This window comes from Capricornis sumatraensis, chromosome 2 (assembly GCF_032405125.1).
Source record: "Capricornis sumatraensis isolate serow.1 chromosome 2, serow.2, whole genome shotgun sequence".
NCBI lineage: Eukaryota > Metazoa > Chordata > Mammalia > Artiodactyla > Bovidae > Capricornis > Capricornis sumatraensis.
The window spans coordinates 30,194,451-30,221,521 of record NC_091070.1 but is presented as its reverse complement, the minus strand read 5'-3'; the positions used below and the strand labels follow the sequence as shown (position 1 = coordinate 30,221,521).

The 27,071-nt window shown below is 42.4% G+C and overlaps 1 protein-coding gene across 1 annotated transcript; it reads left to right on the top strand.

The window, feature by feature from the left end:
* The first annotated feature begins 646 nt into the window (after nucleotides 1-646).
* Nucleotides 647-2,561, top strand: SIX6 (SIX homeobox 6). Its single transcript, XM_068965950.1, has 2 exons — nucleotides 647-1,296; nucleotides 2,393-2,561. The coding sequence occupies exons 1-2, from the start codon at nucleotides 725-727 to the stop codon at nucleotides 2,559-2,561; spliced, it is 741 nt and encodes a 246-aa protein (XP_068822051.1). The 5' UTR covers nucleotides 647-724.
* Nucleotides 2,562-27,071: the final 24,510 nt, after the last annotated feature.

The following is a 27,071-nucleotide window of genomic DNA, read 5'->3' as shown; positions in this document are numbered from 1 at the left end:
TCCACTTCCCCACCCTTCCCTTTCGTGTTCCCCTTCAAGGTTTTCTGTTTCGTTACAACTAAATTTAGTGAGTTCTCTCAGAGGAGTTCGTTTTGGCCCAGTCCTCTTTGTCCTCTGGAGGCCTCTTGACCCAGGCAGCGCCTCTCCCTAAAGTGGATTTCTGCAACATCGCCGCCTCTTGCGGGAGGTGGGGGTGGGGGGTTGCAGGGAAGAGGGAGGAACAGGGCTGGGGGTGGTAGCGAAAGGCTGCGGCTCGACTCTAGCCTGTCTTTCTCTCCCATCCACTGGCACGTCTTTTCCTCCTCCAAGTTCTGCAAAATACTGAGAAGTCCACCGGAGAACGGCGGGCGCTGTCGAGAGCTGGGAGGTGCTGAAATGGCCTGGGCGCTCCGGTCGCAGTCTTGATTGGCAGAGCCGACCAGTGACTGACAGGGGGTCTCCATGGCGCCCGCGCCGCCAATCCGCCCACCCCAGTAGCTGCGCCGGCTAGCTGGCCTGCGTGCCCCAACGAAGCCGAGCCGAACCCGAGCTCCGGAGTCGGCACCTCCTCCAATCCCTCCCGCTCGCTTGCTCCCCGCGGTTGCGCCTCTGCCCTGGCCGTGCATCCCGGTTGCCCCGAGCCGCTTTCACCAAGGAGAGCCTGGCGCATCCGGCCGGGTCCGCGGGCATCTGCTGCGTGTCCCACTCCGGACTCAGCGCCTCCGCTGTCGCCGGCGCTGCCTCGATGTTCCAGCTGCCTATCTTGAATTTCAGTCCCCAGCAAGTGGCCGGGGTATGCGAGACTCTAGAGGAGAGCGGCGACGTGGAGCGCCTGGGTCGCTTCCTCTGGTCGCTGCCTGTGGCCCCTGCGGCCTGCGAGGCGCTCAACAAGAATGAATCTGTGCTGCGCGCTAGAGCCATCGTGGCCTTTCACGGTGGCAACTACCGCGAGCTCTACCATATCCTGGAAAACCACAAGTTCACCAAGGAGTCGCACGCCAAACTGCAGGCGCTGTGGCTCGAAGCTCATTACCAGGAGGCTGAGAAGCTGCGTGGACGGCCCTTGGGGCCGGTGGATAAGTACCGCGTGAGGAAGAAGTTCCCGCTGCCGCGCACCATCTGGGACGGCGAACAGAAGACACACTGCTTCAAGGAGCGCACGCGGCACCTGCTGCGGGAATGGTACCTGCAGGACCCCTACCCCAACCCAAGCAAAAAGCGTGAGCTCGCCCAGGCAACCGGACTGACCCCTACGCAGGTGGGCAACTGGTTCAAAAACCGCCGGCAAAGGGATCGGGCAGCTGCAGCCAAAAACAGGTCGGTACCTTATAGACCTCCGAGCCTTGAACTCACCGGGGAGGGAGCCGGTGACCGCACCCCCGGCGCCCTTACCGAAGGCCTGGAGACTTGGATTCCGCAGGAATTGGGATGGGATGGAGGTCTTCGGTGTGAGCTCACTGCGTTCTGGGATCCTGGGTGGGGGTTTCCTTCCGGGCTCTGGATTCCCCACACTTTCTGTCTGGTTTTCGCTGCCTGGGGGTCACTCCTGCAGCTGGTTCCAGTCACCATACCAAGGCTACAATGAGAGAGAGAAAGAAATAAAAATTAAGACCCCAGAAACAACTAGAGACCGCAAGGCCCAAGGTTAATTCTTGTCAGTCCGGGCCGAAGCTCCTGTTATTTATTAGGTGAAGCCTGGCTTGTTAGCAATGAGGCAGTTTAGTGTTGTCATTTTAAAGTCCAAAGGCATCCTTCTCTAACGCTTTGAAATTTCTAACTTACGTTTTAAGAAGTGGAAAGTCGAGTTCTGCTCTTCCTATGGGTGGGCAGCCCTGTCTGAAACAGCAAAGTACTTGGCAGAGGTTTTTCATTCCCCAGTGTGGATCTCAAATATTTTGGCCAAGAACCCAACCTTCTCTCAGGCCCAAACCCTCCTGGGAACCTTCAGGCTGCCCTTGCCACCTCTAGTTTGGGGCAGACTTGGCCTCCAGGGTACTGGCACAGAGGTGGGCCCAAGGCAGACACAAAGCTGGGAAAGGGGTCTCCTGGCCCAGAATCTCATCTGTCCTTGTCACTGACGTCTCATTTATCCTGACAGTATTGTAAATCTCCCAAAGGTGACCAACAACCAGTAATGACCTTGTGAGCACAGCATCCCAAAGAGTGGGAGACAAGGAGCCAAGAAAGGACTAAGAAGGATGATGGAGCAAAGCTCCATCCACAAGGCTCCCGGAGCAGTGGCCAAAGGCCTCCTGCCCAGCCTCTGTTGCCTCCTCTTACCCACTTTAACTGCCCCGGTCAGAGGGAGAGGGGCTGACTGCTAGGCTTAAAGGATGTGCACCAAGGGGTGGGAGTGGGCGGGAGGTCGGTGGCTAGTTTTGCACAGTGACCAGTTTCTTTTCCTTCCCGGTAGACTTCAGCAGCAGGTCCTGTCGCAGGGGTCTGGCAGGACGCTAAGGGCCGAGGAAGACGGCATGCCCGAGGTGCTGGGTGCCGCTGCCAGCCCGGCCGCCAGCCTGTCCAGCAAGGCAGCCACTTCGGCCATCTCCATCACTTCCAGCGACAGCGAGTGCGACATCTGAGTCGTCCACCAATTACACTAAGAAACAGAATTCGGTGTTTAAAAAAAAAAAAAAACGAGACAAATAAAATGAAAGAGAAAGAATGAGAGACCAAGCAACCCAGCGAATCCAGGTGGCCAGGGACCCGAGGGCTTGGTTGCCATGTCCGCCCTACGCCTGACCTGCTCCACCGGCGCCATCCAGCCGCTACCACAGGGGCCCACGGTGAGGCCCGACCCAGTTACACGTTCTCCTTGCTTTGCTTTTTCCCAAGGATTTTGCTTCAAAGATGCCTCCAGAACCCGAACTGCACGCTGAGCGCCTCCCCTGAATCTCCCGTGGGTATTTCACCTCGAAAGGACGCTATTATATATGTATAACTTTTACTTTAAAGTTTTTTTTTTAAAACAAAACATATATATGTTGTTTATTTACTTATTTAAGAGACTGCGTGGTAGGTTTCTCTGTATGGAGAGAATTTGCTGTTTCAAAGGGTGCAGGGTGGAGCCAATCGGTTGTGTGAAAAAGCCAAACAATAAAAGCCTGGTGAGCAACCTTAAGGGAGCTGCTCTCAGATTCCTAAAAAGAAAACTGAGAGATCGTTCTCTTCACTAGGCAGGGGTCCTTGTGCAATGGCCTCAGGAGAGTCTTCTCTATGTCTTTTGCCTTTTCTGATGTTTCCTGCTATATTATTTTTAAAACAGTCCAAGGTAGGTCCATAACCACTTCCTTGTCAAATTGTATGCATGTGTGTATGCATGTATGTATGTATGTATGTATGTATGTAAATATGCATGTGTGTGTTATATATTTAAACCTAGAAATTGGCAACATAATTACCCCCTGTAAGGCAACTCCCTATGTTCCCAGAACAAGTAACTAACTATAGCTTGTCCACTTGACAGTCACTCAGCTTTCAGGAACAATTTCGAAAGCCAAACTCAGCTTAAAAGTGAATTCTATTTTATGAAGTAAGATTATTCCAGCAAAGGCTCTGCAATGAGAAAGGTTTTCCATCTCCTTTGAGACCCCACCCATACAAAAAATGGTAGGTACCCATAATCATACAAGTGAGCATTTACTGTATTTGGGATTGAACTTGCATTAAAATAAAGACAAAAGAAGACAGGAGAGGTTGTAATAACTAGACTAGCATCTTCTCAACACAGAAGCAGGTTTAATCAAATGCATTATTTTCAACAAAAGGCATACTGAGATGAGGGAAAGAATGTAATCATGTCACATAGTGAGGTCAAATAGAAGACTGCAGAGAAAGCACTGGCAATTTTAAAAATCTAATCGTTGTATTAAACATGAAACAAGCCATTTAGAGCCTCATTGTCCTGTAATGGCCTCAATTAAAAATATCAAATATTGTCAGGATTAAATTTGTCCTTTCAAAGTGTGTAGGCACACAGATACACACATACTATAAACAATAACAAAAAAAAAACACCTATTGTCCTTACACTAAAAAAGTAAATGCTATCCGGGGAGACTCTAAGCTTTTCCCTAGTGAAATGGATTGCATATTATAAAATTTGACATTGATCTTTAAAATCACTTGAGCTGAACTTCCTCTTGGAGCACCCTCCCCCACATCCACCACTGGACTTCTTTCACTTTGCTTCAGTGTCCTCAGCAGATGCTCTTTGGTTCCAAAACCTGCTAATTTATTTGGGTAGAAGTGCCGATGTGCAAATCAAATAAAAATAAGTGAAGTCACTGAAGACAAAAGGCAATCAAATGGCAAGATATATGCAGAAAGCCCAGGACATGAATAAGGACTGATTTTTGGTTTCTAAATCACTTAAACAGATTTGACCTCATTTGGGCTTTATAAATAGTTCTCTTTGTATACAGGGGCCCTTATTCAGAGACTTGTTGACAGTCAAAACTCTCTTGCATAAGAGCTCTAAAAGCAGGAGTAGGGAAGCCTTTGTGATCAAGCTGGTGTTCTAGAAAGCAGGCAAATACTCTTCTGTGTGTCCTGAAAGGCTAGGATGGTAGAGCTTCCTCAAGGCTCTATTTTCTTTTCTAGAACCCCTGAAACTTCCTAGAATGCAAAGGAGAAGGGGCCAGGACTCCAAAGAGGCAAGGGAGGCATGTAGACTACAAAATTTAAGGAGGCATTCATGCTCAAGGTCAAGCAAGTGCACAGCATCTGGGAGAGAGTACCTCCTTAAATTTTGCATTCCAGGTGCCTCCCTTGCCTCACCCTAGTTCTGAATCCACACTTCAGTGAAAAATCAAGAGATGTCTAGTCTTGTTTCCCAGTCAGATTCCATCCTAACTACAGAGCTGTCCACACCAGCATTTGGAGAAAATAGTTGGCAAATTTTCTCTCTTAAGCTGATGCTTCCAAGTCTAAGAGGGAAGGGAAAGGACTAATTAGTGTGATGATATGAAGGAATTTAAGAGTCTAAAAATCCCACCCCACTCAGCAGTTCAAATGATGCCTAAAAGCTGAAGGAAGTATCCATTCTGCATTCTCAAGGGGGAAAAAGGGAGGGGGGGGGGTTTAACATAACATAACCACAACCACAGTTCTTAGTAAGAACTAAGCTTTCTCTCTACAAATAAATTTTAAATAATGCTTAATTGTGTGGCAAAAAAAAAAGAGGGAATCAATCTTAAATATTCATTGGGAGGACCTATGCTGAAGCTGAAGCTCCAACACTTTGGCCACCCGATTCGAAGAGCTAACTCATTAGAAAAGACCCTGATTCTGGCAAAGATTGAAGGCAGGAGGAGAAGGAGATGATGGTTGGATGGCATCACTGACTCAATGGATGAAAGTTGGAGCAAGCTCCAGGAGATGGATGGTGAAGGACAGGGAAGCCTGGCGTGCTGCAGTCCATGGGGTCGCAAAGAGTCACTGAGTGACTGAACAACAACAAAACAGTGATGGGGGATTTTTCTTCCTGCTTTGGTGAAAGCCTATAAAGTACACCTTTCTTTAAAGTACATCTAATTTGCTTAAAGTAACATGCTGCCTAAGAGTTACATTATAAAGTAGTTTCACCAATTAGTTGATTTATTTATATATAATTTTATTTAGCATCTTAAGGGGTGACATATTATTTAAAAGACTTCTTAATATTTATCTAAAGCTGGTGGTATCTAAATATAAATAACGATTCTTTGTGGATAATCAATTCATTGATGATTACATGTTGGAAACTGGTCCAAATCTTCACACAGATTTTGTTTAAATTGGCCCAGATCTTCCCATGGACAGGTATTGTAAAGGTTTTCGTTTACTTTTTAAGATTTTTTTTTTTTGGTCAGTTTTATCCGGGTCTAGAAAAGGTTTGTCTTTGTTTTTAATTCCAGCTAGTAGCAGTGCTGAAGGTTTCTGAATTTGAAGACATACCTATGATGATGGGTTTCTTTTCTTTCTTTTCTTAAAATTCTTTTCCTGTAACATACTGCCCCAAAGCAGTTACTCCAGCAGAGTAGAAAGAAGCTGCATTTTTACATTTCAACAAACCTGAGCAGTGTGAAGATTTAACCCTCAGCCCCAGCTCACGCTCCTTTACGGGTTCTAAACATTTCAACCACCCTCCAATTCTACCAAAAACGCTATATAGCTCCAGCTCCCCAAATGCCGCAGTTCCTCTCTCCTCACTTTAGCGACCCACTCGGGTTCCACCGCCACTCTGGTACCCCATACCCCCAAGCCCCCGCGCTGCCCTTTCCATCACCAGTTTGTTTATAAAAATCTGGGAGGGAGGGGATAAGAGGGTGGGGGGGTGCCTCCTTTTTGTTTACATTAAACAAATGACAGGCAAAGAGCTCAAGCAAATCTTCCTTGACCTCGTTTTTCCTCCCCGATTTTAACAAAAAGGAAAAAAAATATTGTATCCAAAGAGAGCGTGAATGGGGCGGGAGGAGAAGAGAAGCAGCTTTTCGCTCTATTCAGCCGGGACGCGAGAGCTCGGACGATTTCCGCTCCTATTGTGAGGCGGGGCCGGGGGCCGGCGGTGAATGGGGGGTCCGCCGAGCTGCCCGCGGGGCTGTCAGGCGGCTCAGCGTAATCAGGGCTAATGACGGTGGCCGGGCGCTCCGCGGGACAATGCGCGGGGCCGCGGGGTTTTGTCGGCCTGAATGGCTAATAGGTTTGTCTGGGGGCTGTGAGGGGGGCGGCGTCGGGAGAAGGAGGCGCCGAGGGGAGAAGGGGTCATTGTCCGCGCACTGGCCCGGGCGCCGAGGCGCGTCCCTCGGCTGCGCGGCCGCCCCCGGGCCGCGGAGCTGCAGAAAGGAAGGCCACGGCGGGGAGGCCCCCTGGAGGCTTGCTGGGAAATGGCGGCCGGAGCGGCGGGCGCGCCGGTCCCCTAGGAGGGGAGGCCTGCAGCGAGGAGGTGGGGCCCGAACTTTGCTCCCCAGAAGCCCACAGTAGGCCTGCAATACCCGGGAAGGTGTGGGTCCTTCCTCCAGGATCCGGATCGCGACTCTCTGAGGTGACAACTCCACACAGCCACCTTTTCCGTCCGGCGCCCTGGGAACTTTCAGACTCGTAGGCCTCAAGCCTCTCCTATTGTTTGACTGCCTGATTCACACAGCTAGAGGAAAGAAACCTCGAAGAAACGAACCCCGGGAAGAATTCGATAAAAACCAAGGGGAGGGGATAAACACGCACAGGCGCGCTCTGGCAGCAGCGGAGGCGCGCGCCCGCCTTCGAGCTCTGACTGCGCGGCGGTTTGTGAGCTTGGAGCGCGAGGGCGCGGCGGGTGTCCCGGGATTGTCGCGAGCGTCGGGCCTGCACCCGCGTCTGGCCTGGATCCACCGCCCAGAGCAGCTTAGCGTGGTCGAGCCGGAGAACAGTATTTCCCGCCGCCGGCTTTCGGCGGCACCGAGTGAGTCGTCCGAGAAGGGACGGACGAGCTGGGGAGTCTCCAAGCTCAGAGAGCGGGATTTGCAGATGAGGCGTCGAGAGGGCTCTGCGCGCCCGGCCGATTCGTGGGGTCAGCCTTCGGGGCGAGGACCCGGGGCAGGGCTCCCTGAGCACCAAGTGTCCGCGACCGCACAGTTATATTCTGGCAAGCCCCCGCCGCCAGGGGAGCCCCCTTCTTTTCGAAACTTGACCGCTTCTGTTTCAACTCTTAGAAATCTCCTCAGGCTAGATCCTGCTTTGCAGATCTACTTGCTAGGATTTATAGTCCCAAATTACTTAAGACATACTCCACCATGAGGGATCGAACTCCTTGTCTGGAGACAAAGGAGTGTGAGGGCGATCCCAGGGCAGAACAAGCAGTTTCACGCCTTCCTGCCGCTGCTCTGGCTGTTTCCGTTTGCCCAGTGGTGTCCTCCACCCGGAGCCTCGCCCCCCTACCTCGACCGCTAACCTGTCAGTCCATCAATTCTGTCCCGCCTTGAAGGAGTCTTTCTTGAGTCACTGAACTTCTCTCAGAGACTTTTCTACTTTCTTCGTAATGCTGCTACCGTACCTTACCTAAACGTCTTCAAGTTTGTAATACATTTGTGCATTTGTCTGTATGTTTGACTCCCCTGCCCCAGAGTGTAAGCTCCTTAAGGGCAAGGACGAAATCTGTCATCTTTATATTCCTAGTGCTTCGACTAAGTAGTAGTTACTCAATAAACATTTTAAAATTGAATGAATTAATGGATCTTCTTTGAAGATTCTTTTCCGAATTAGTGGAGTTCTGGCAACTCTATACTCATTTGAACTGCAAAGATGACTTACGTTGACTGGACCCAAAATTCCCTTGAATCCTGCCAGCTCAGGTTAATGACTTGTACCTACTTCTCAGAGTTTCTGGGATGACTCTCCCTCTAGGCACATGGCTTTTCAGAATCCTGTGGCTTTGGGTTCATAACATGAAGATTATCTTCTCACAAACACATTTTCCCAAAAAGTAAGGTAATAGTCTTTCCCATAGATTTTGAAAATTCTGTTACATTCTCTGAACCCTATTGAATATAATTCCTAATATTTTTGTCTATAAGATGATAGAAATTTCCCTTTCCCAAGTAACTTTCTTTCTTCTCCCTCACTCCCTCCCCAGTTTTAGTCTTGACCTACAAATTAAAAAAGAAACACACACACAAATTGGACTCAGAAAAAGCATACAATTTTGAGACAGTGTGTTGCATTCCACCTCACTCTTAGGCTAACCTGGGGGTGAGGTAGGGGGCCGAGTTTTCATTAAAATCATAAATCACAAAAGTCCAATGAAAATCTACCAGCTACCAAACATCTCAGTTTTAAAATTTAATGGAAAGAAGCAAGTGAACTGTGTGTAATTTTGAATTCTGATAAAATATATATAAAGCTGCCAAGAGGAGAGTCTTTTTAACCTGTCAATCTACAACTTGAGAATGTTGGTTTACATTTTTTTTTTTTTTCTGGCTGAAGAGATTAGTCTTGAATTTTCTAGCATGAATCAAATATCTAGGTTCAGGTGGTGCATACTAAATTGATGTATGAAAAGTCTGGTTGGTAGTAAGGTAGTTTATTGTGCAGCTCAAACATTTTCAGATATTTAAAATTACTAGTAAAGATTTGTCCATTTAAAGCATATTTTATGTTTAAGCACCATTTAAAGCATATTCTATCACATTGGATATATTCTTGATTTTCCATAAATTCATAATAAGGTATGCATTTCAACTAATATCTATGTGTATACACTAGACATCTGATCTATAAAATTATTTTTGCAGGCAGTTGTGACTATATATGAGCTGGATTCATCAGCTTATAACAGACAAGCAAATAGAAAAAGGAAAACTAGACTGTAAGCAAGACATAGCAGTGGACTGGTATCTGAGGAGGGTGGAATCAAGCACACCTTGCTTAAAATACCAAATCACTGTGAATTTGGGCAAGTCACTCAATTCTTTGAGCCTTGGTTTTTACTTTTTCAAAAAGGGGTTGACACTACCCAGAGATATTTCTATAAATTCACTGAACACCTATTATATGTGCTAGGTGCCTGGGATAATGTCTATAAAGCACCTAGCACAAAACCACACACATATAACAGGTGTTCAGTGAAGGGAACTTTCCTTTTCCCATTTTTCCTGGTTAAATGCCAGGGCAAAGAAATAGACTGTACAACTCCTCTTAAATTTGTTTTCTAAATAGATGTCATCTACATGTGTGGAATATTATTGAATTTAAATGCTAAATGCTATCCTTAGTATCAGAAGCAGCTTTGCTCACCACACTCAGCAGGAAGACCCAGTATGTTGGTTTTCCAAAAGTGGTAACGAATGGGCTTATGCTAACATACCATTGTTCTTTCCTGGCTTTTTACTCTGCTTGGAGATGCTTTTTCCTCTATGTGAAACTCTCCAGAGATCCTAACCCATCTTGCAAGTTAGGATATGCCCAAGTGTAACAGGGGATCCTGAAAAGATAACATAACCTCTTGGAGAAAGATTTGTTTTTGTGTTTTGGTTTGTTTTTTGAGGAGGAAGCAGAGATCCCGCTTTACATTTGTACTGCTCCTAGAGCTAATAGCAAAGTCCTTTCACCTGCATCATCTCACTTCCTCAAAGAAACCCTGTATAGTAAATCAGCAGATATGGTGATTCTCACCTTCCAGATAAGAAAACTAGGACTCATATCACTTGCTCAAAGTCACAGGATCAGGAAAGAATCCAGATTTGTAGAAGTTGAAATTACCACAGTTTGGAGTGGGGATACTCTTTAAGATAAAGGACAGAAAATTGTGAATACAAAACTGGATATTAAAAAAAGAAATGAGAACAATTACAAAAATTTTAAAACCTGGCAATACAACAAACATCCCAAATTCAAACAGTAACAAGATCATTTTATTAATTAACTGTTGTATCAACCTCTAGAATAATTTTCCCTACTTTTTTTCCTCTGTATGTTCTTTGATTATTTCTTTATATGACAATTTTATAGTGCAATCTCAGAAAGACAATTAAGTCTTTCCTATAATGTGGGTTAATTAAAAAAAAATTTTTTTTTGTAATTCATGGTTTAGAAAGGTTTGTTTCAGCTTCATAGCTTATGGCTGGTAATACCATATATAATTTGGTATTAAATTTGGGAAGGCCTCTATGAAGTTTCTTGTCATATATGAGCAATAAGGTTTCACGACTTTTCAAGTTTCCTTGAACAGTGACCCACCTTAAACAATATTTGCATTGGTAACACTCATTAACCAGCTTGTGATCAAAAGCCTTAAACATTCTGTTATGACATTAATCAGTACAGTGGGCAGGAGTATTCCTGCAAGACATCCTTGCACTGAAGCAGCTAGCAACAACCTAGCAATACAAAGAAGCGACAGCAAACCCTAACAATTTAAACTACTAAATCCAAACTACCTGTATCTCCAACTCAACTTCCCTTTAGCTACTGGATCACAAAAATTACGGTAATTACTTAGGCACTACCCAGCACTAGGGGAAATGTGACAAACAGAAAATAAGAATGGAAAGAGCCTATTGTAGTTAAATTATCCTCTTTTGCTAATTTTTTAAAAATGCATGATCATGTGAACAGATTGCTAGAATCCCTCCCAAGGTGCAAGTGAGTTATCTTGAAACCCAAGTATTATTTGCCTCAAAATAATTCTGCCTCTGCAAATGCCTCGTGAGAGTTTGATGACAAGAGGTGTTCTGACTCCAAGTTCTGTACTTTTTTCTATTATCTGGGACAAAATGAATTTTCCCAGAAAGTTTTGACAAGTTTTTACTCAAAAGGTGTCTTTAAAAATGATCCATTGAGGACTTCCCTCGTGGTACAGTGGATAGAAATGCACCTGCCAGTGCCGGGGGCACAGGTTCCATCCCTGGTCTGGGAAGATTCCACATGCCACAGGGCAACTAAGCGGGTACAACACAACTATGAAGCCTGCTTTCTAAAGCCTGCAAGCCACACCTACTGAAGCCTGTGTGCCCTAGAGCCCAGATTCCGCAGCAAGAGAAGCCACTGCAAGGAGAAGCCTGTGCACCACAATAGAGAGTAGCCCCCACTTGCTGCAATTAGAGAAAGCCTGCATGCAGCAACAAAGACCCAGCACAACCAAAAATAAATGAAGTTTTAAAAAAAGAAAAAGATCCATTGGGAAGGAAGGGAGAAGTTAAGATTGCAAATGGAAAGCTGGCCTTGGGTAGAATTGAGGTAAACAGGTTATGCCTTAGAACCTGGTTACCTTTCCTTTGGGGCTTCCCAGGTGGCGCTAGTGGTAAAGAATCCGCCTGCCAGTGCAGGAGACAAAGAGATGCGGGTTGGATCCCTCGATCAGGAAGATCCCCTGGATTCGGAAATTGCACCTTATTCCCATATTCTTGCCTGGGAAATCCCATGGACAGAGGAGTCTGGCGGGCTACAGTCCATAGGGTTGCAAAAGAGTCTAACACGACTGAGTGACTGAACACATATCTTTCTTTTTTTTTGGTGGGTTGTTCCCTTTGCCTTTTTACAGGTGTTGCATCCCAAACTGTCAAAAACTCTTCAGTGCTCTTCACCCTCCCTGTATGAAAATCCATTTTCAGTTGTCACCAAAAAAAATCAGATAAACCAATTCACAACAACACACAAATGCTGCTAAAAGCTTAATGAATTACTTACAGATGAGGGCCTGGGAGGGTACTTACTAACTGCTAGGAGATAATCCTTTAATTCAATAACCCCAGATCACTAATGGTAGCAATTCAGACATCACTCATAGGCCAGTAGAAAATTAGTTTTGGTTGGAAGAAAGCCAGGAACCCTTCAAGTCATTCTATGGAAGCAGACGACTGTTTTCGGGGTCAGATACTGCCAATACCAAAAATAAAATGAAAATAAACTTGTTGCCCCCTCCTCCCAGCTTTCCCCTGAAGTTGCACTTCCTTCCTTATCATTCCCTTCACCACTAAACTTCATGAGAGAGGAGGTTTCCATTCCAACGTTCTTGGTTTCCATTTCTTCACTGATGCTTTGACCTCCTGCAATCTGGTTTTTACTTGCATCATTCCATCAAAACTGTTCCCTCAAATGTCATATTTCTCCCGGCAATCTTGATTCCAGCTTGTGCTTCATCCAGCCCAGCATTTCGCATGATGTACTCTGCATAAAAGTTAAATAAGCAGGGTGACAAGCAGAGTGAGTAAGCTCCAGGAGTTGGTGATGGACAGGGAAGCCTGGCATGCTGCAGTCCATGGAGTCACAAAGAGACAGACACGACTGAGCGACTGAACTGAACTGAACTGAACTTGGTCCTCAAAGTACTCAGCCTGTTGACTTTCAACACTGTTGAACATTCTTTCATTCTAAACGGGGCCAGGATTAGGTTGAGACAGACAACCTGCCTAAAGTACAAAATTTAAGGAAGCACTCTTTCAGAGTTTTACAAGCTCAAGACTGGCATCTGAGAGTGCCCCCAGCCCTGCTTCTGAAGCATAACTGAGCTTCTTACCATACCCAAAGCACAGCATGCAATTTTTCTGCCTTCATACCTTCACTCATGCTATAGAGGAAAATGACCCTCCGTGCTTTGTACCTGCCCTGCACCCCTTCCTACCTTCTTTTGTAGCAGCACCCTTAGAGCACTCCTCCCCAATTCAATGTGTTTCTGGTGGGGCTACCAAATACAGGATCTCCCTTCCCAACTCACAGTGGGTCCAATCACCAAGCTGGACCAGCTCATTCCCAAAATTTCTGAACTGAAACCAAATCAGACAACTATCTCTTTACTCTCGGACTGAGAGAAATAAGAACATGACACCAAAATTATCAGTATCAACTCAGACAGTAAAAAATCTGCCTGCAATTCAGGACACCTGGGTTCAGTCCCTGGGTTGGGAAGATTCTCTGGAGAAAGGAATGGCAACCCACTCCAGTATTCTTGCATGGAGAATCCCAGGGACAGAGGAGCCTGGTGGGCTACAGTCCCTGGGGTCACAAAGAGTCGGACACAACAGAGTGACTAACACTACTGCTACTACCAAAATTATTGGCAACCGTACCCCGTGTTACAGGAAGGGGTGTGCCGCGAGAAAAAGAGGCAGGATGGAGCGGGGAGAAAAGGCTAACAGTGATAAAGTCTTTGTATGCTGTTGACGCCAGTCTTGTCTTTTCTGGTTTTGTCTGCAGGAGCTAATGTGTTACCTTCCTAAGTTTTCTTTCTTTGAGTTCCTATCCCTTTCGAACAAGATTGTTTAAATATAACATAGAATATTCTTCCTTTTCTCTCACCCCATCTCCACAGGTACACAGACTCAAATTTCATGGCTCAGCTCAAAGGTCATTTTCTTCCCTGTGCCTTCCTTGATCCCTAACCTTCTTCCCAGTTAAGCCTTCTTTTAACTGCTGTGGCATTTCATATGTCTCTCATGGATATCTATTAATAGCTTCTTGTCTTATATTTCCTACTATACTATATGTTCTTTAAGGGCAAGACTCATAATCTTTGAATCCTCTAAGAAATGAGTACAATTTTTGACACAGTAGAAAATCAGTAGATTTTTGTTAAAGGGATGGATTAAACAGATGAATGAACATAGGATATATGGATATATGGAATTTCTGTGTTTCATTTCAGAAAATTTCAACCTGAATAATCTTAAATTATAAAAATAATAAAAAGTACTTTTTTTCCAAAGAAAAAGAAAAGAAACAATGACTCTCTGATGGCTAGAGGAAAATGGTGAATGTTAAAGGGTGCCAGTGTTTTTTAGAAGGTGGGAAAGTAAGACCTGTATTTATATTTATTCATATGTGAGTAAATAAACTCTTAAATGATACACAAGAAACTGTAAAATGATTTCAAATTTAGGGGAACAATGAGCATATGGGGCTACGAGGTAAGAGGGAGACTTTTCTCTGTATACCTTGATTTTTTAACCAGGTGATTCTTTGTTTATTCAAGGTTAAATTAAAACTAAATGAATAAAATAAACTCTAAATAGAGATCATTCACCTACAACATGAAATGAAGAACCTGCTTTCCTAATATAATATGCCTGCAGTGCTAGCATAATGCTCTGGTTTAAAAAGTGCAAGAGATCAAATAATTTTCATAAAAATGAAGATAGTGTGCTTTGGACAATTCTGTTAGAGGTCTTAAAAAATGGAGCAAGCTGCCCTGGTGATAATAATGACATCAATATTGAAGCTAAACACAAAATATTCAAAGAAAATTATTTCATATAAAAATAAAAAGTTGGAGAACTCAAAATTCTCCAGTTACTAATTAGTGTTTTTCTTTCCAGTAAAAAAAAAAGTTCTTTTCTTAAGGCCTATTAAAATTTACACTTTCCGATAGGTGAATTTTGTTTTATGTAAATTAAACATCAATAAAGCTGATTTTAAAAATGTAAAACATGAAATGTTAGATTAAAAGGGACCTTAGAGATTTTATCTAGTCATTCCTTTTTTTGATCCAAGGACTCCTTCTATTTTGTTTTAATCATGTACCCCTTTATCTTGAAAGATTTTTGTGACCTAAATGAAATCATATAAACCAGTGATGGACAATACTAATAAGCAATGAAGTTAATAAGTTTAAGGGCAAAAAAAAGGCCTTAATCTTATTCCACTAGTTTAAAGGTTAATAGTCAGAGCTTTTGACACATAATCTACCTAGACACAATTTAAAATCAACGAAATAACATTCTTATTAGCTAAAGGAAGCAGCATGGCATTTGATTTATAACATCTTAACTAGTAAACTTACATTATCTTGTGTAAATCAGAAATCCCAGTCCTCTAGTGAAGAAGCACTTTCCCTGTCAATACCCAATGGTATCACTAACACTATTATGAAAACTCAAACTGGTCAGAAATTCATTCACTCATTCAATCATCCTATAATCATACATCCAATCATTCAACATGAGGGGGCATACTTGTTATTGTTGTTTAGTCACTAAATCATGTCTGACTCTTTTGCGACCCCATGGACTGTAGCCCTCCAGGCAAGAATACTGGAGCGTGTTGCCATTTCCTTCTCCAGGGGATCTTCCCAACCCAGAGATCGAACCCATGTCTCCTGCACTGGCGGGCAGATTCCTTACCACTGAGCCACCGGGGACGCCCACTGGGGATACACTGTGGTGCAGAACACTTTTAGGTTTCTACTCACACTAAAAATCTGTCCGTCTTTTAACAGTTTTAACTACTTATCAGTAAATGACCAATAGGTAGCGACCAGAAAGGAGCACTTTAGCCACATTAAATGACTTCAAATTTCTAAATCTTCATAATTACATTCACAGACCCAGAAGGAACTTGCTGAAGTGGTCTCTGAGTCAGGAAAGCTGAGAGAATCCATGGGCAATGGGAAAGGTGCCAGAATCCTAGAATGGGAAGATAATCTCCTTATCTCAGAAAAAGGGAAAATGGTAGATTTTTAGAAACCATAGATGGAGCTATAGCTCTCTAACTGCCAGGAAGACCATAGTGTCTGCCACAAGTCACCATCCTAAGTTAACATTTCTATTCTGGACTTGGATAAAGGTTAAAAAAAAAAAAAAAGTCATGTTCTTTAAATGAACAGAATTATAACCAAAAGGAATAATTAATACAATGGATGATAGAAACAAAATTCAAGATGATCTTACTAGACTGGAATATTGAGCAAAGTCTACCAGGATAAACTTTAATAGGTCTATCTCAAATTTCCAGGCTTTAACAGCTTATAACTACAAAATAAGATCACAAGTCATACTCCACTAAATATGGAAATTACAATAGACCCTGCTAACTCAATGGAAGGAAACTACTGGAAAGTTCTCCAGATTGTGTTACAAGTGTGTGGTCTGTTGCTCGTACTGGAACGACTGTCTCCTCCTAGCACACTTCTACTTCCACTGGCACAACTGTTCCCCGTTACGATCCCCACATGGTAACTTCCTCTCTGGCTTCAGGGAAGAAAGTACTGTTCTCCCTTTTGCATCTCCATCTATGTAGGACAGACTCTCCACTAAAATGCCTGAAGCACAGCTAATATGAAGCCACAACTTCTGAATAAAATTGTACTTCAGGGCTAGAGAACAACAGAAAAGAACTATGAAGAAGGAAATTCAACTGATGCTAGAAGTTGGCTACGGACTTCTAGAAAGTGACTATGGACTGGCCCTTTGCTCAGGGTCTTCTGTAGGGCTCCTGACCTGGCTCAACCTGCTGGGACCAGTCATTTACTGGGAGTTCTTTGACATCTCTACCCCTAACAATTCAAGTTACACTCTCCCCAAAGCCCAGAGAACATGTTTACCCTACCCTACTTCTCAGTCTAATCACACAGTTAAAGATTGCTGGCAAGTTTAGTCCTCCATAGCATTCAATTATGCCACCTAGTGAAATGTGGTCTGGGCAGAATCTGAGCCCAGAGTTGTTGTGGTCAGTCAGTATAGTAAATAAAAGACTAAGCTGCAATATTGTGATTCGTGAGTCCCAGACTAGATAAGGCAGTAGCAAAAAGTCTCTAGGAAATACCAAGAGCCAAAGGAGGAAAAAAAAATCATGGCCCAGAGGGCTTCCCTGACAGTTCAGTTGGTAAGGAATCCACCTGCACTGCAAGAGACCCCAGTTCAATTCCAGGGTTGGGAAGAAACACTGGAGAAGTGATAGGCTACTCACTCTAGTGTTCTTGGGCTTCCCTTGTGGCTCAGCTGGTAAAGAATCTGCCTGCAATGTGGGAAACCTGTGTTCAATCCCTGGGTTGGGAAGATCCCCTGGAGAAGGGAAAGTCTACCGACTCCAGTATTCTGGCCTGGAGAATGCCATGGACTATATAGTCCACGGGGGTCACAAAGAGTCAGACATGACTGAGAGACTTTCACATTTGCTTTTCCAGAGGGGAATTTAGAGACACAATGAAAGCACCAGAAAGCCAATGAAGAGGTTCATTAGCTGTTCCTACTTCCTACTTCTCAGGACAGTTTATTTCTAGGGATTGACCTCCCAAGTCCAAAGTCAGAGAAAGAAACTGAGTATAGGAGAATATCATACCCAAAAGTCTACCTACCCAGGCAGAGCAGTGCAAGACCCAAGGATAATATCAATAAAAGGAATCAAGACTCTTTAGGGAAGTGATTGATTCCAGGACTGCGATAGGATAAGCCCAGGTAATCTTATGATATCAGAAAACAAGGAAATTCTCAAGAAAGGATGGGGCAAGTTCAAAGGATGCAGGAGCCAACCCAGGCACCCTACAATGGCCAAGCCTGGAACAATTTGAACAACTAAATAAAATTACAGTATTGGATTATAATCCATAAAATAAAATAAATATCCATGAGTTCTTACCAATATAAACAACTGAGTAAATAATAAATAAATGGAGAAGAGAAGGAAGCTCTTCCTTATCGAAGAATTCTAATTAGCAAATGTAGAGACAATTAGAAGTACAAAGTCATTATTATGCAAATACTACAATATTTATTATTTATACTGTGTAATTATTACAGAAAAGATCCACCTATGGATGCAAAAATCAATGGGCAAAACTTTGAGAAGGCATTAGCCTACTCGTAAAATAATCAAGATGGTTAACAATTACAAAAGGGAAAATGGGAATTTCAGTGAAAAAATCAAACATGACCAACTTAACCAAGCAATCAAGGTTAACATCGCCAGTAATGAGACAAATCAACATCATGTACATCTGTCATGATGCCCCGAGGACTTAAGATGACTTGCGTAGTACCCTTGCCAAAAATGCATAACCCCCTTATGAGAAAACACTGCTGCTGCTGCTGCTGCTGCTAAGTCGCTTCAGTCGTGTCCGACTCTGTGTGACCCCATAGATGGCAGCCCACCAGGCTCCGCCGTCCCTGGGATTCTCCAGGCAAGAACACTGGAGTGGGTTGCCATTTCCGAGTTTCCAGACAAGATTACTGGAGTGGGGTGCCATCGCCTTCTCCGGAGAAAACACTAAACAAACCCAAACTGTGAGATATTCTACAGGCTAGACAGTATTCTTCAAAAGTGTCAAGGTTATAAAAGACAAAGAAAGACTAAAGAATGTCACAGATTGACAGAGACTAAATGCAATGTAGGATTCTAGATTGAATAGCAAAACAGAAAATAAGGATATTGGAGGAAAACCATCATAAGATAAAAAGTTAACACCATAGTTAACTGTTAATTAATAGTTATGTAAATAGTTAACATTAGGGGAAGCTAGGTTAAGCATATATATGAAATCTTTGTATTATGTTTTCAAATTTTCTATGTCTACAGTTATTTAAAAATAAAAAAGTAAAAGAAATTATCACCTATTCTGATATCAATACATTCTTCATGATAGAGAGGCTCCAAGATGTTTTGTTTCTAGATAGGAGTGTCAAATGTGCTTATTTATTTGTTAAATTAAACTGCAAAAGTCAACAAAAGTGATTTTGCATAATTTTAATTTACCTAAATGAAAAACATTAAACTGATTTCCTCTCTCCCTCCTCCTCCCCAAAGGAAAACCAAAACAAAACCCCTCAAACTCAAGGAGATGTCAAAGAACATCCTGTGTCAGGATTATCAAATTACCTTAGCTGACTCACCCTGAATCACCATGGGCTTATTGTTTTTTAATTTGTAATCTACATATTAATGTGGCATTCCCTAATCAATGTTTTTTAAAATCCTTTAAAATGTACTGTTTCTTACTCTTGAATCTCTACTACAAAACATAACACACTGCTGCCTCTGAATCACTGAATTACTTCTAAAACTTGCATGAGGTTATTGTCTTCTGCAAAGATTCTTTTGTTCTCACCCTTGTATGAAAGGACTTTAGCAGTTATCCCAAGGAAATCAAAGATCCATGACTATTTTATATGGAGAGTGAAATAGATCAATAAAGACTATTTCTAATTCTTTTCTGCTGCTGCTGCTGCTGCTAAGTCGCTTCAGTCGTGTCCGACTCTGTGCGACCCCATAGATGGCAGCCCACCAGGCTCCCCCATCCCTGGGATTCTCTAGGTCTTTTCTACCCTTATCATAAAGAGTCAGACCTTGGGGGAAGCTCTGGGGACCCTCCCCATCACCAAGCAAAGGCTTCCAAAGGGATCCCACTTCTAGACACAGTATGACTGGAGAGACGGGGCTGAAATAAGAGACAGGTAAGGAAAGAGAATGAGAAACCATGGTTTGAGATCCCAGATCCAGGTGTGCCCATAGGCAGATGTTCCTCAGATTGGTCTTCAGTTATGTAAACAGGTTTTAAAAGTCTGTTTTTCCCACTTAAACTAGTTTGAATTAGGCTTCTTTCACTAGCACCCCAGCTTCTTGACTAAGGAAAGCTCATATATTTGAAGATTGCTATGATATTTTTTGTTCTTTTCTGTAGTCTAATCAGCTTATGTTTCTTAATCTTTTTTTATTTCCATAGATTTTCCAAGTTGACAAGCACTGGGGGGTTTCGGAGGGCTCCTGGAGAAGACTCTTGAGATTTCCCTGGACATCAAAGAAATCAAACCGTTCAATCTTAAAGGAAATCAACCCTGAATATTCATTGGAAGGACTGATGCTAAAGCTGAAGTTCCAATACTTTGGCCACCTGATGTGAAAAGCCAACTCATTGGGAAAGACCCCGATGCTGGGAAAGATGACAGCAGGACAAGAGGGTGATGGAGGATAAAATGGCTGGAAGGCATCACTGCCTCAATGGACATGAATTTAAGCAAACGCTGGGAGACAGTGAAAGACAGGGAAGACTGGAGTGCTGCAGTTCCTGGGGTTGCAAAGAGTTGGATGAGACTGAGGGACTGAACAACAATCTGATCTCCAGACTCCCAGCTGTTCTGATAGCTTGTTTATTCCTTCATCCCTTGGGAACCCCCCTGAAGCTCCTAAGAACCCTTTAGAAAGAAGCTCTTTCTTATCAAAACTGACATTTGTGAGCTTTTTCCTCCCTGATTGGCAATGTTTCTGAAAATTTTTCAACTCATATATGAATACTTAAGAGGACAATAGATTGGCCTATTTTGGAGTAGATTCTGAGAACACTTAATGGAGGCTCCATGCATTAATTTTACAAGCAGAGCCACCAGATACATTGTAATAATGAGGAAGGATCTAAATGGTTACAGTGCTTTGCTTTTGAAAACACTGAGTGCATTGCGGCTATTTTAAAAGATTGCTTCAGCTCAGATCATGGCAAAGCTAAAGCAGAGGAGGAGAAACATTTGCCTTAGAGAACCAATTCTAACTAGTTACAGGGCAAATGTGAATCATAACATTTATCCACTTATCCTTGGAATCTAGAGACAATAAATGTGTATATAGTGAAATAGAAGGAGATAATCTAAATAATTTTTTTAAAGTCTTGAAGGAATGTGGCTGTGATAAAATTGTGAAGCTCCTTTTTCCCCACTGGGTTTAAAAATAACCACTTCTCTATAACACTGGAGTTAGGCTAATGTTAGAGAAAAGACCCCTTCAGAAACACTTCTAAACCGTACTTGTATGGTAAGGTCAGGAGAAGGCCTACAGTTCTACTGCGTCTGACATAAAGAATTTATGTAAATAGGTTAGCATCACTCTATTTCATAATCATAGAAGCTTTAACCATATCTCACAATTGTGTTTTACTTGTTATAAAAAAATAAAATAAATGGTGCTCGTCCAGGTCAGGCCAACAATCCATCCACCCCGGTGTTTTTGTTTTTTTTTTCTCTAACTATATAACTGATGACTTCCCTGGTGGTTCAGTCAGTAAAGCATCTGCCTACAACATAGGAGACCCAGGTTCAATCCCTGGGTTGGGAAGATGCCCTGGTGAAGGAAATGGCAACCCACTCCAGTATTCTTGCCTGGGAAATCCCATGGACAGAGGAGCCTGGTGGGCTACAGTCCATGGGGTTGCAAGAGTAGGACACGACTTGGAGACTAAACCACCACTACCATAACTTATTTAGGTGGGAAAAAAAAAAACAACAACAAGAAATCCCCTACTCTTCATGTTCCCACTTTCTAGGGAGAAACAAACTTGATAATAACAAAATTTCAACCACATATAAATTTATAAGAAAAAAAACAGCAATTCTATAAATATTTTCATCCATACACCGATAGGAGCAATTTAAAATCACAACCAACTCAAAACAAAACTAACGATATACTGGTGATAAGAAAACATCCTTCTGAAAAACTAGAAGAATTCCAAATATGTGTGCATAAATATGAAGTAGGAGCTTTTAAGAGTATTGTTCAGGGTTCTTTATAAGCTACAAAGTTCTTTTTTGGTAAGTTCTTTTTTCATGTACTATCCAATACACTGGTTATTGAGTACTTGAAATATAATATAAATTTTGCTTGAAATGTGCTATATGTTTAAAATACTCACTGGATTTTGAAGACTCGTGTACTAAAGAATTAAAATATATCATTAATCATTTATATTACGTACACATTGAAATGATATTTTGGATATATTATGTTAAATGAAAGATATTATTACTTTTAGCTGTTTCTCATTACTTTTTAAAATGTGGCTCATAGAAAAATTTTAATTACATACATGTTCACATATTTCCACTGAGCAGCATTATTCTACACTCTACTCAGTGATTGGGAGCAGTCAGGTCTGTGATGTTAAGCAAATTACTAATTGTCTGAATTTTATCAACCAAAAATGGAGTTAATAATAGCACCAGCCTTCAGTTCAGTTCAGTTCAGTTGCTCAGTCGTGTCTGACTCTTTGCGACCCCATGAATCACAGCATGCCAGGCCTCCCTGTCCATCACCAACTCCCGGAGTTCACTCAGACTCACATCCATCGAGTCAGTGATGCCATCCAACCATCTCATCCTCTGTCGTCCCCTTCTCCTCTGGCCCCCAATCCCTCCCAGCATCAGAGTCTTTTCCAATGAATCAACTCTTCGCATGAGGTGGCCAAAGTACTGGAGTTTCAGCTTTAGCATCATTCCTTCCAAAGAAATCCCAGGGTTGATCTCCTTCAGAATGGACTGGTTGGATCTCCTTGCAGTCCAAGGGACTCTCAAGAGTTTTCTCCAACACCACAGTTCAAAAGCATCAGTTTTTCGGTGCTCAGCCTTCTTCACAGTCCAACTCTCACATCCATACATGACCACAGGAAAAACCATAGCCTTAACTAGACGGACCTTAGTCAGCAAAGTAATGTCTCTGCTTTTGAATATGCTGTCTAGGTTGGTCATAACTTTTCTTCCAAGGAGTAAGCGTCTTTTAATTTCATGACTGCAATCACCATCTGCAGTGATTTTGGAGCCAAAAAAATAAAGTCTGACACTGTTTCCACCGTTTCCCCATCTATTTCCCATGAAGTGATGGGATGATGCCATGATCTTCGTTTTCCGAATGTTGAGCTTTAAGCCAACTTTTTCACTCTCCTCTTTAACTTTCATCAAGAGGCTTTTGAGTTCCCCTTCTCTTTCTGCCATAAGGGTGGTGTCATCTGCATATCTGAGGTTTTTGATATTTCTCCTGGCAATCTTGAGTCCAGCTTGTGTTTCTTCCAGTCCAGCATTTCTCATGATGTACTCTGCATATAAGTTAAATAAGCAGGGTGACAATATACAGTCTTGACGTAGTCCTTTTCCTATTTGGAACCAGTCTGTTGTTCCATGTCCAGCTCTAACTGTTGCTTCCTGACCTGCATACAGATTTTTCAAGAGGCATGTCAGGTGGTCTGGAATTCCCATCTCTTTCAGAATTTTCCATAGTTTATTGTGATCCACACAGTCAAAGGCTTTGGCATAGTCAATAAAGCAGAAATAGATGTTTTTCTGGAACTCTCTTGCTTTTTCCATGATCCAGTAGAAGTGAGAAATAGATTTCAGCGACTAGATCTGATAGATAGAGTGCCTGATGATCTATGGAATGAGGTTCATGACATTGTACAGGAGACAGGGATGAAGACCATTGCCATGGAAAAGAAATGCAAAAAAGCAAAATGGCTGTCTGGGGAGGACTTACAAATAGCTGTGAAAAGAAGACAGGTGAAAAACAAAAGAGAAAAGGAAAGATATAAGCATCTGAATGCAGAGTTCCAAAGAATAGCAAGAAGTGATAAGAAAGCCTTCTTCAGTGATCAATGCAAAGAAATAGAAGAAAACAACAGAATGGGAAAGACTAGAGATCTCTTCAAGAAAATTAGAGATACCAAGGGAACATTTCATGCAAAGATAGGCTCAGTAAAGGACAGAAATGGTACAGACCTAACAGAAGCAGAAGATATTAAGAAGTGGTGGCAAGAATACACAGAAGAACTGTACAAAAAAGATCTTTACGACCCAGATAATCACGATGGTGTTATCACTCATCTAGAGCCAGACATCCTGGAATGTGAAGTCAAGTGGGCCTTAGAAAGCATCACTACGAACAAAGCTAGTGGCGGTGACGAAATTTCAGTTGAGGTATTTCAAATCCTGAAAGATGATGCTGTGAAAGTGCTGCACTCAATATGCCACCAAATGTGGAAAACTCAGCAGTGGCCACAGGACTGGAAAAGGTCAGTTTTCATTCCAATCCCAAAGAAAGGCAATGCCAAAGAATGCTCAAACTACCACACAATTGCACTCATCTCACATGCTAGTAAAGTAATGCTCAAAATTCTCCAAGCCAGGCTTCAGCAATATGTGAACTGTGAACTTCCTGATGTTCAGCTGGTTTTCAAAAAGGCAGAGGAACCAGAGATCAAATTGCCAACATCTGCTGGATCATGGAAAAAAGCACCAGCCTTATGAAATTTTAAAGATTAAAAGAATGTTTATATGTAAAGTACATAGAACAGTGCCTAGTACATACTAGGTCTGTATATATGTTTGTATATATATAATATATATATATCCTGGATAACATACTGCTTTGGGGTTTTGGACTCCAAATTTTCTTTTTTCACTTAATTTTAGTTACTCACTTCATGGGTATATCAGTCTATTCAAGCTGCCATAACAAAATGCCGCAGACAAGGAGCCTTAAACAACAAAGCTTTATTTTTTCTCACAGTTCTGGAGGCTGGAGTCCAAAATCAAGGTTCCAGCAGGGTTGGTGCCTGGTGAGGTCTCTCTCTTCAGATTGCAGACAGCACTTTCGCAGCGTGTCCTCACAGAAGGGTCTGGTGTCTCTCCCTCTTCTAATAAGGAACACCAGTCCTATCCAATTAGGGCCCTACTCTTATGACCTCATTTAATCTTAATTATCCCTTAAAGGGCCTATCTTCAAGTACAGTCCCAGGGTTAGGGTTTTAACATATGAATTTGAGGGTGGGGGCACAGTAATAATAGTGGGTTACACGTAAATAGTCCCTTTTTTATTGTTGCTCAGTCGCTCAGTTACATCCAACTCTGCAACCCCATGGACTGTAGCACGCCAGGCTTCCCTGTCCTTCACCATCTCCCAGAGCTTGCTCAAACTCATGTCCATTGAGTTGGTGATGCCACCCAACCATCTCATCCTCTGTCTTCCCCTTATCCTCCTGCCTTCAATCTTTCCCAGTATCGCGGTCTTTTCTAATGAGTCAGCTCTTCACATCAGGTGGCCAAAGTATTGCAACTTCAGCTTCAGCATCAGTCCTTCCAATGAATATTCAGGGTTGATTTCCTTTAGGATTGAATGGTTTGATCTCCTTGCTGTCCAAAGGACTCAAGAGTCTTCTCCAACACCACAGTTCAAAAGCGTCAATTCTTCAGCGCTCAGCTTTCTTTATGGTCCAACTCTCACATCCATACATGACTACTGGAAACACCATAGCTTTGACTAGATGGACCTTTGTCTGCAAAGTGATGTCTCTGCTTTTTAATACACTGTCTAGGTTTGTCATAGCTTTTCTTCCAAGGAGCAAACATCTTTTAATTTCAAGGCTGTAGTCACCATCTGCAGAGATTTTGGAGCCCAAGAAAATAAAGTCTGTCACTATTTTCATTGTTTCCCCATCCATTTGCCATGTAGTCCCTTAAACACATAAAGCTGAAAACCAATGGATTCATAATTTTGGATCTGTTAACAGTCCACCAAGGTGAGCAGGTGGCTTCTAATCACTGAAAATATTCATTTTAGGCCAACAGGTCCATTCACAGCATAAAAGGTATTAGGCAGAAGGGAATGATGTTTCCTTTTGACATCAACCTCAAAATACTTCTGTGTATTTCTAAACCAGCACAATTTCTGGTATGAACTGAAGAGCTCTGAGTTTAATAAAACTCTATCCATAATATCTCTTGGAGTATTGAGTTTAAAAACTACCTGTTTAAAAAAGTTGTTTCTTCTTGTTTTAAAATTGCTCTGTCAAATAATAAAGAGTGCTCTCAAATTTTGGAAACTGATAGAAAGCCACTGTTCTTATCTTAAGCAGTGTCTCTTGTTTGGTTATAATTTCTCTCAAACTGTTTAGTTCTTAGTTCTTCATTTGAGATTCATAATTCAAAATTCGAACAGATAGGAGCTTATTCACAGGAAGGATTTTTTATTCTATTTCTAATTTTGAGCATGAGAATTTGCTGCTATCTTTTATCTCTAAATATTTATGATTATACTTTTTTTTTTTACTTTTGTTTGTTTGTTTGGTTTTTTGGCTGAGGCAACATATTACGTCAAAACCTTCAGTAAATAATCCAGATGTACTCCTAAATCCTTTCCCTATGTTGGAAATCATAGCTTGGAACTAATTAGCCATAGGCATCATTTCCAAATTTCAGGTCTTGTATTTGATCCATTTCCCCACATCTTCTTTCTGTCTTCCTGCAGTTTATCTGCATGAGCACATTGTTGCACTATCTAATGAGACTAAATGCCATGAATGAACATCAAGCTTTTTCTATGTATTTCCTTTTCTAGATTATTTTGAGTTCCTTTATATTATTTATTTACTTATTTTTTGCCACACCACATGGGATCCAGGATCCTAGTTCTCTGACTACAGATTGAACCAGTGCTCTCTGCAGTGGAAGGGCAGAGTTTTAACCACTGGACCACCAGGGAATTCCCTTCTAGATTACTTTGAAATGTTAAATGAATTCAAGCACAAATTCTATTTCTCTATCCAAAGAAACAACAGTAAATTTAATTGGATAGATACTCATTAAATACCAACTACAGGCAAAGAATTCAGTTCAGTTCAGTTGCTCAGTTGTGTCCAACTCTTTGCAGCCCCAAGGACTGCAGCACGCCAGTCTTTCCTGTCCGTCACCAAATACCAGAGCTTGCTCAAACTCATGTCCATCGAGTCAGTGATTCCATCCAACCATTTCATTCTCTGTCATCAAATAGACAAAAAAGTTAATATTATATGATCTCTACTTTTGCTTCCAGTCTAGAAGGAGGCAGCCATGGAAACAGTTAACCTTGATGAGCAGAACAAAATAGCACCAAATAGATTCAAGTGTTGGACTGAATACTTGTGCCTCCAAAAATTCATATGTTGAAGTCCTAATCCCCTATGTCTTGGTATTCGGGGCCTTTGGGAGGCAATTAGGTCATCAGGGTAGAACCCTCATGAACAGGATTAGTGACCTTATGAGAACAGGCATGAGAGAGTTGATCTTTCTCTAGGTAAAGTGAGGGTATAGTGCAATGGTGGCTGTCTATAAGCCAGGAAGCAAGCCCTCATCAGGTGATCTTGG

What these genes read in the sequence shown, in the direction of transcription:
- SIX6 (XM_068965950.1), top strand. Translation starts at nt 725, where the DNA reads ATGTTCCAGCTGCCTATCTTGAATTTCAGTCCCCAGCAAGTGGCCGGG. An exon ending in GCAGCTGCAGCCAAAAACAG is followed by an intron (nt 1,297 to 2,392) that starts GTCGGTACCTTA and finishes CCTTCCCGGTAG; the next exon opens with ACTTCAGCAGCAGGTCCTGT.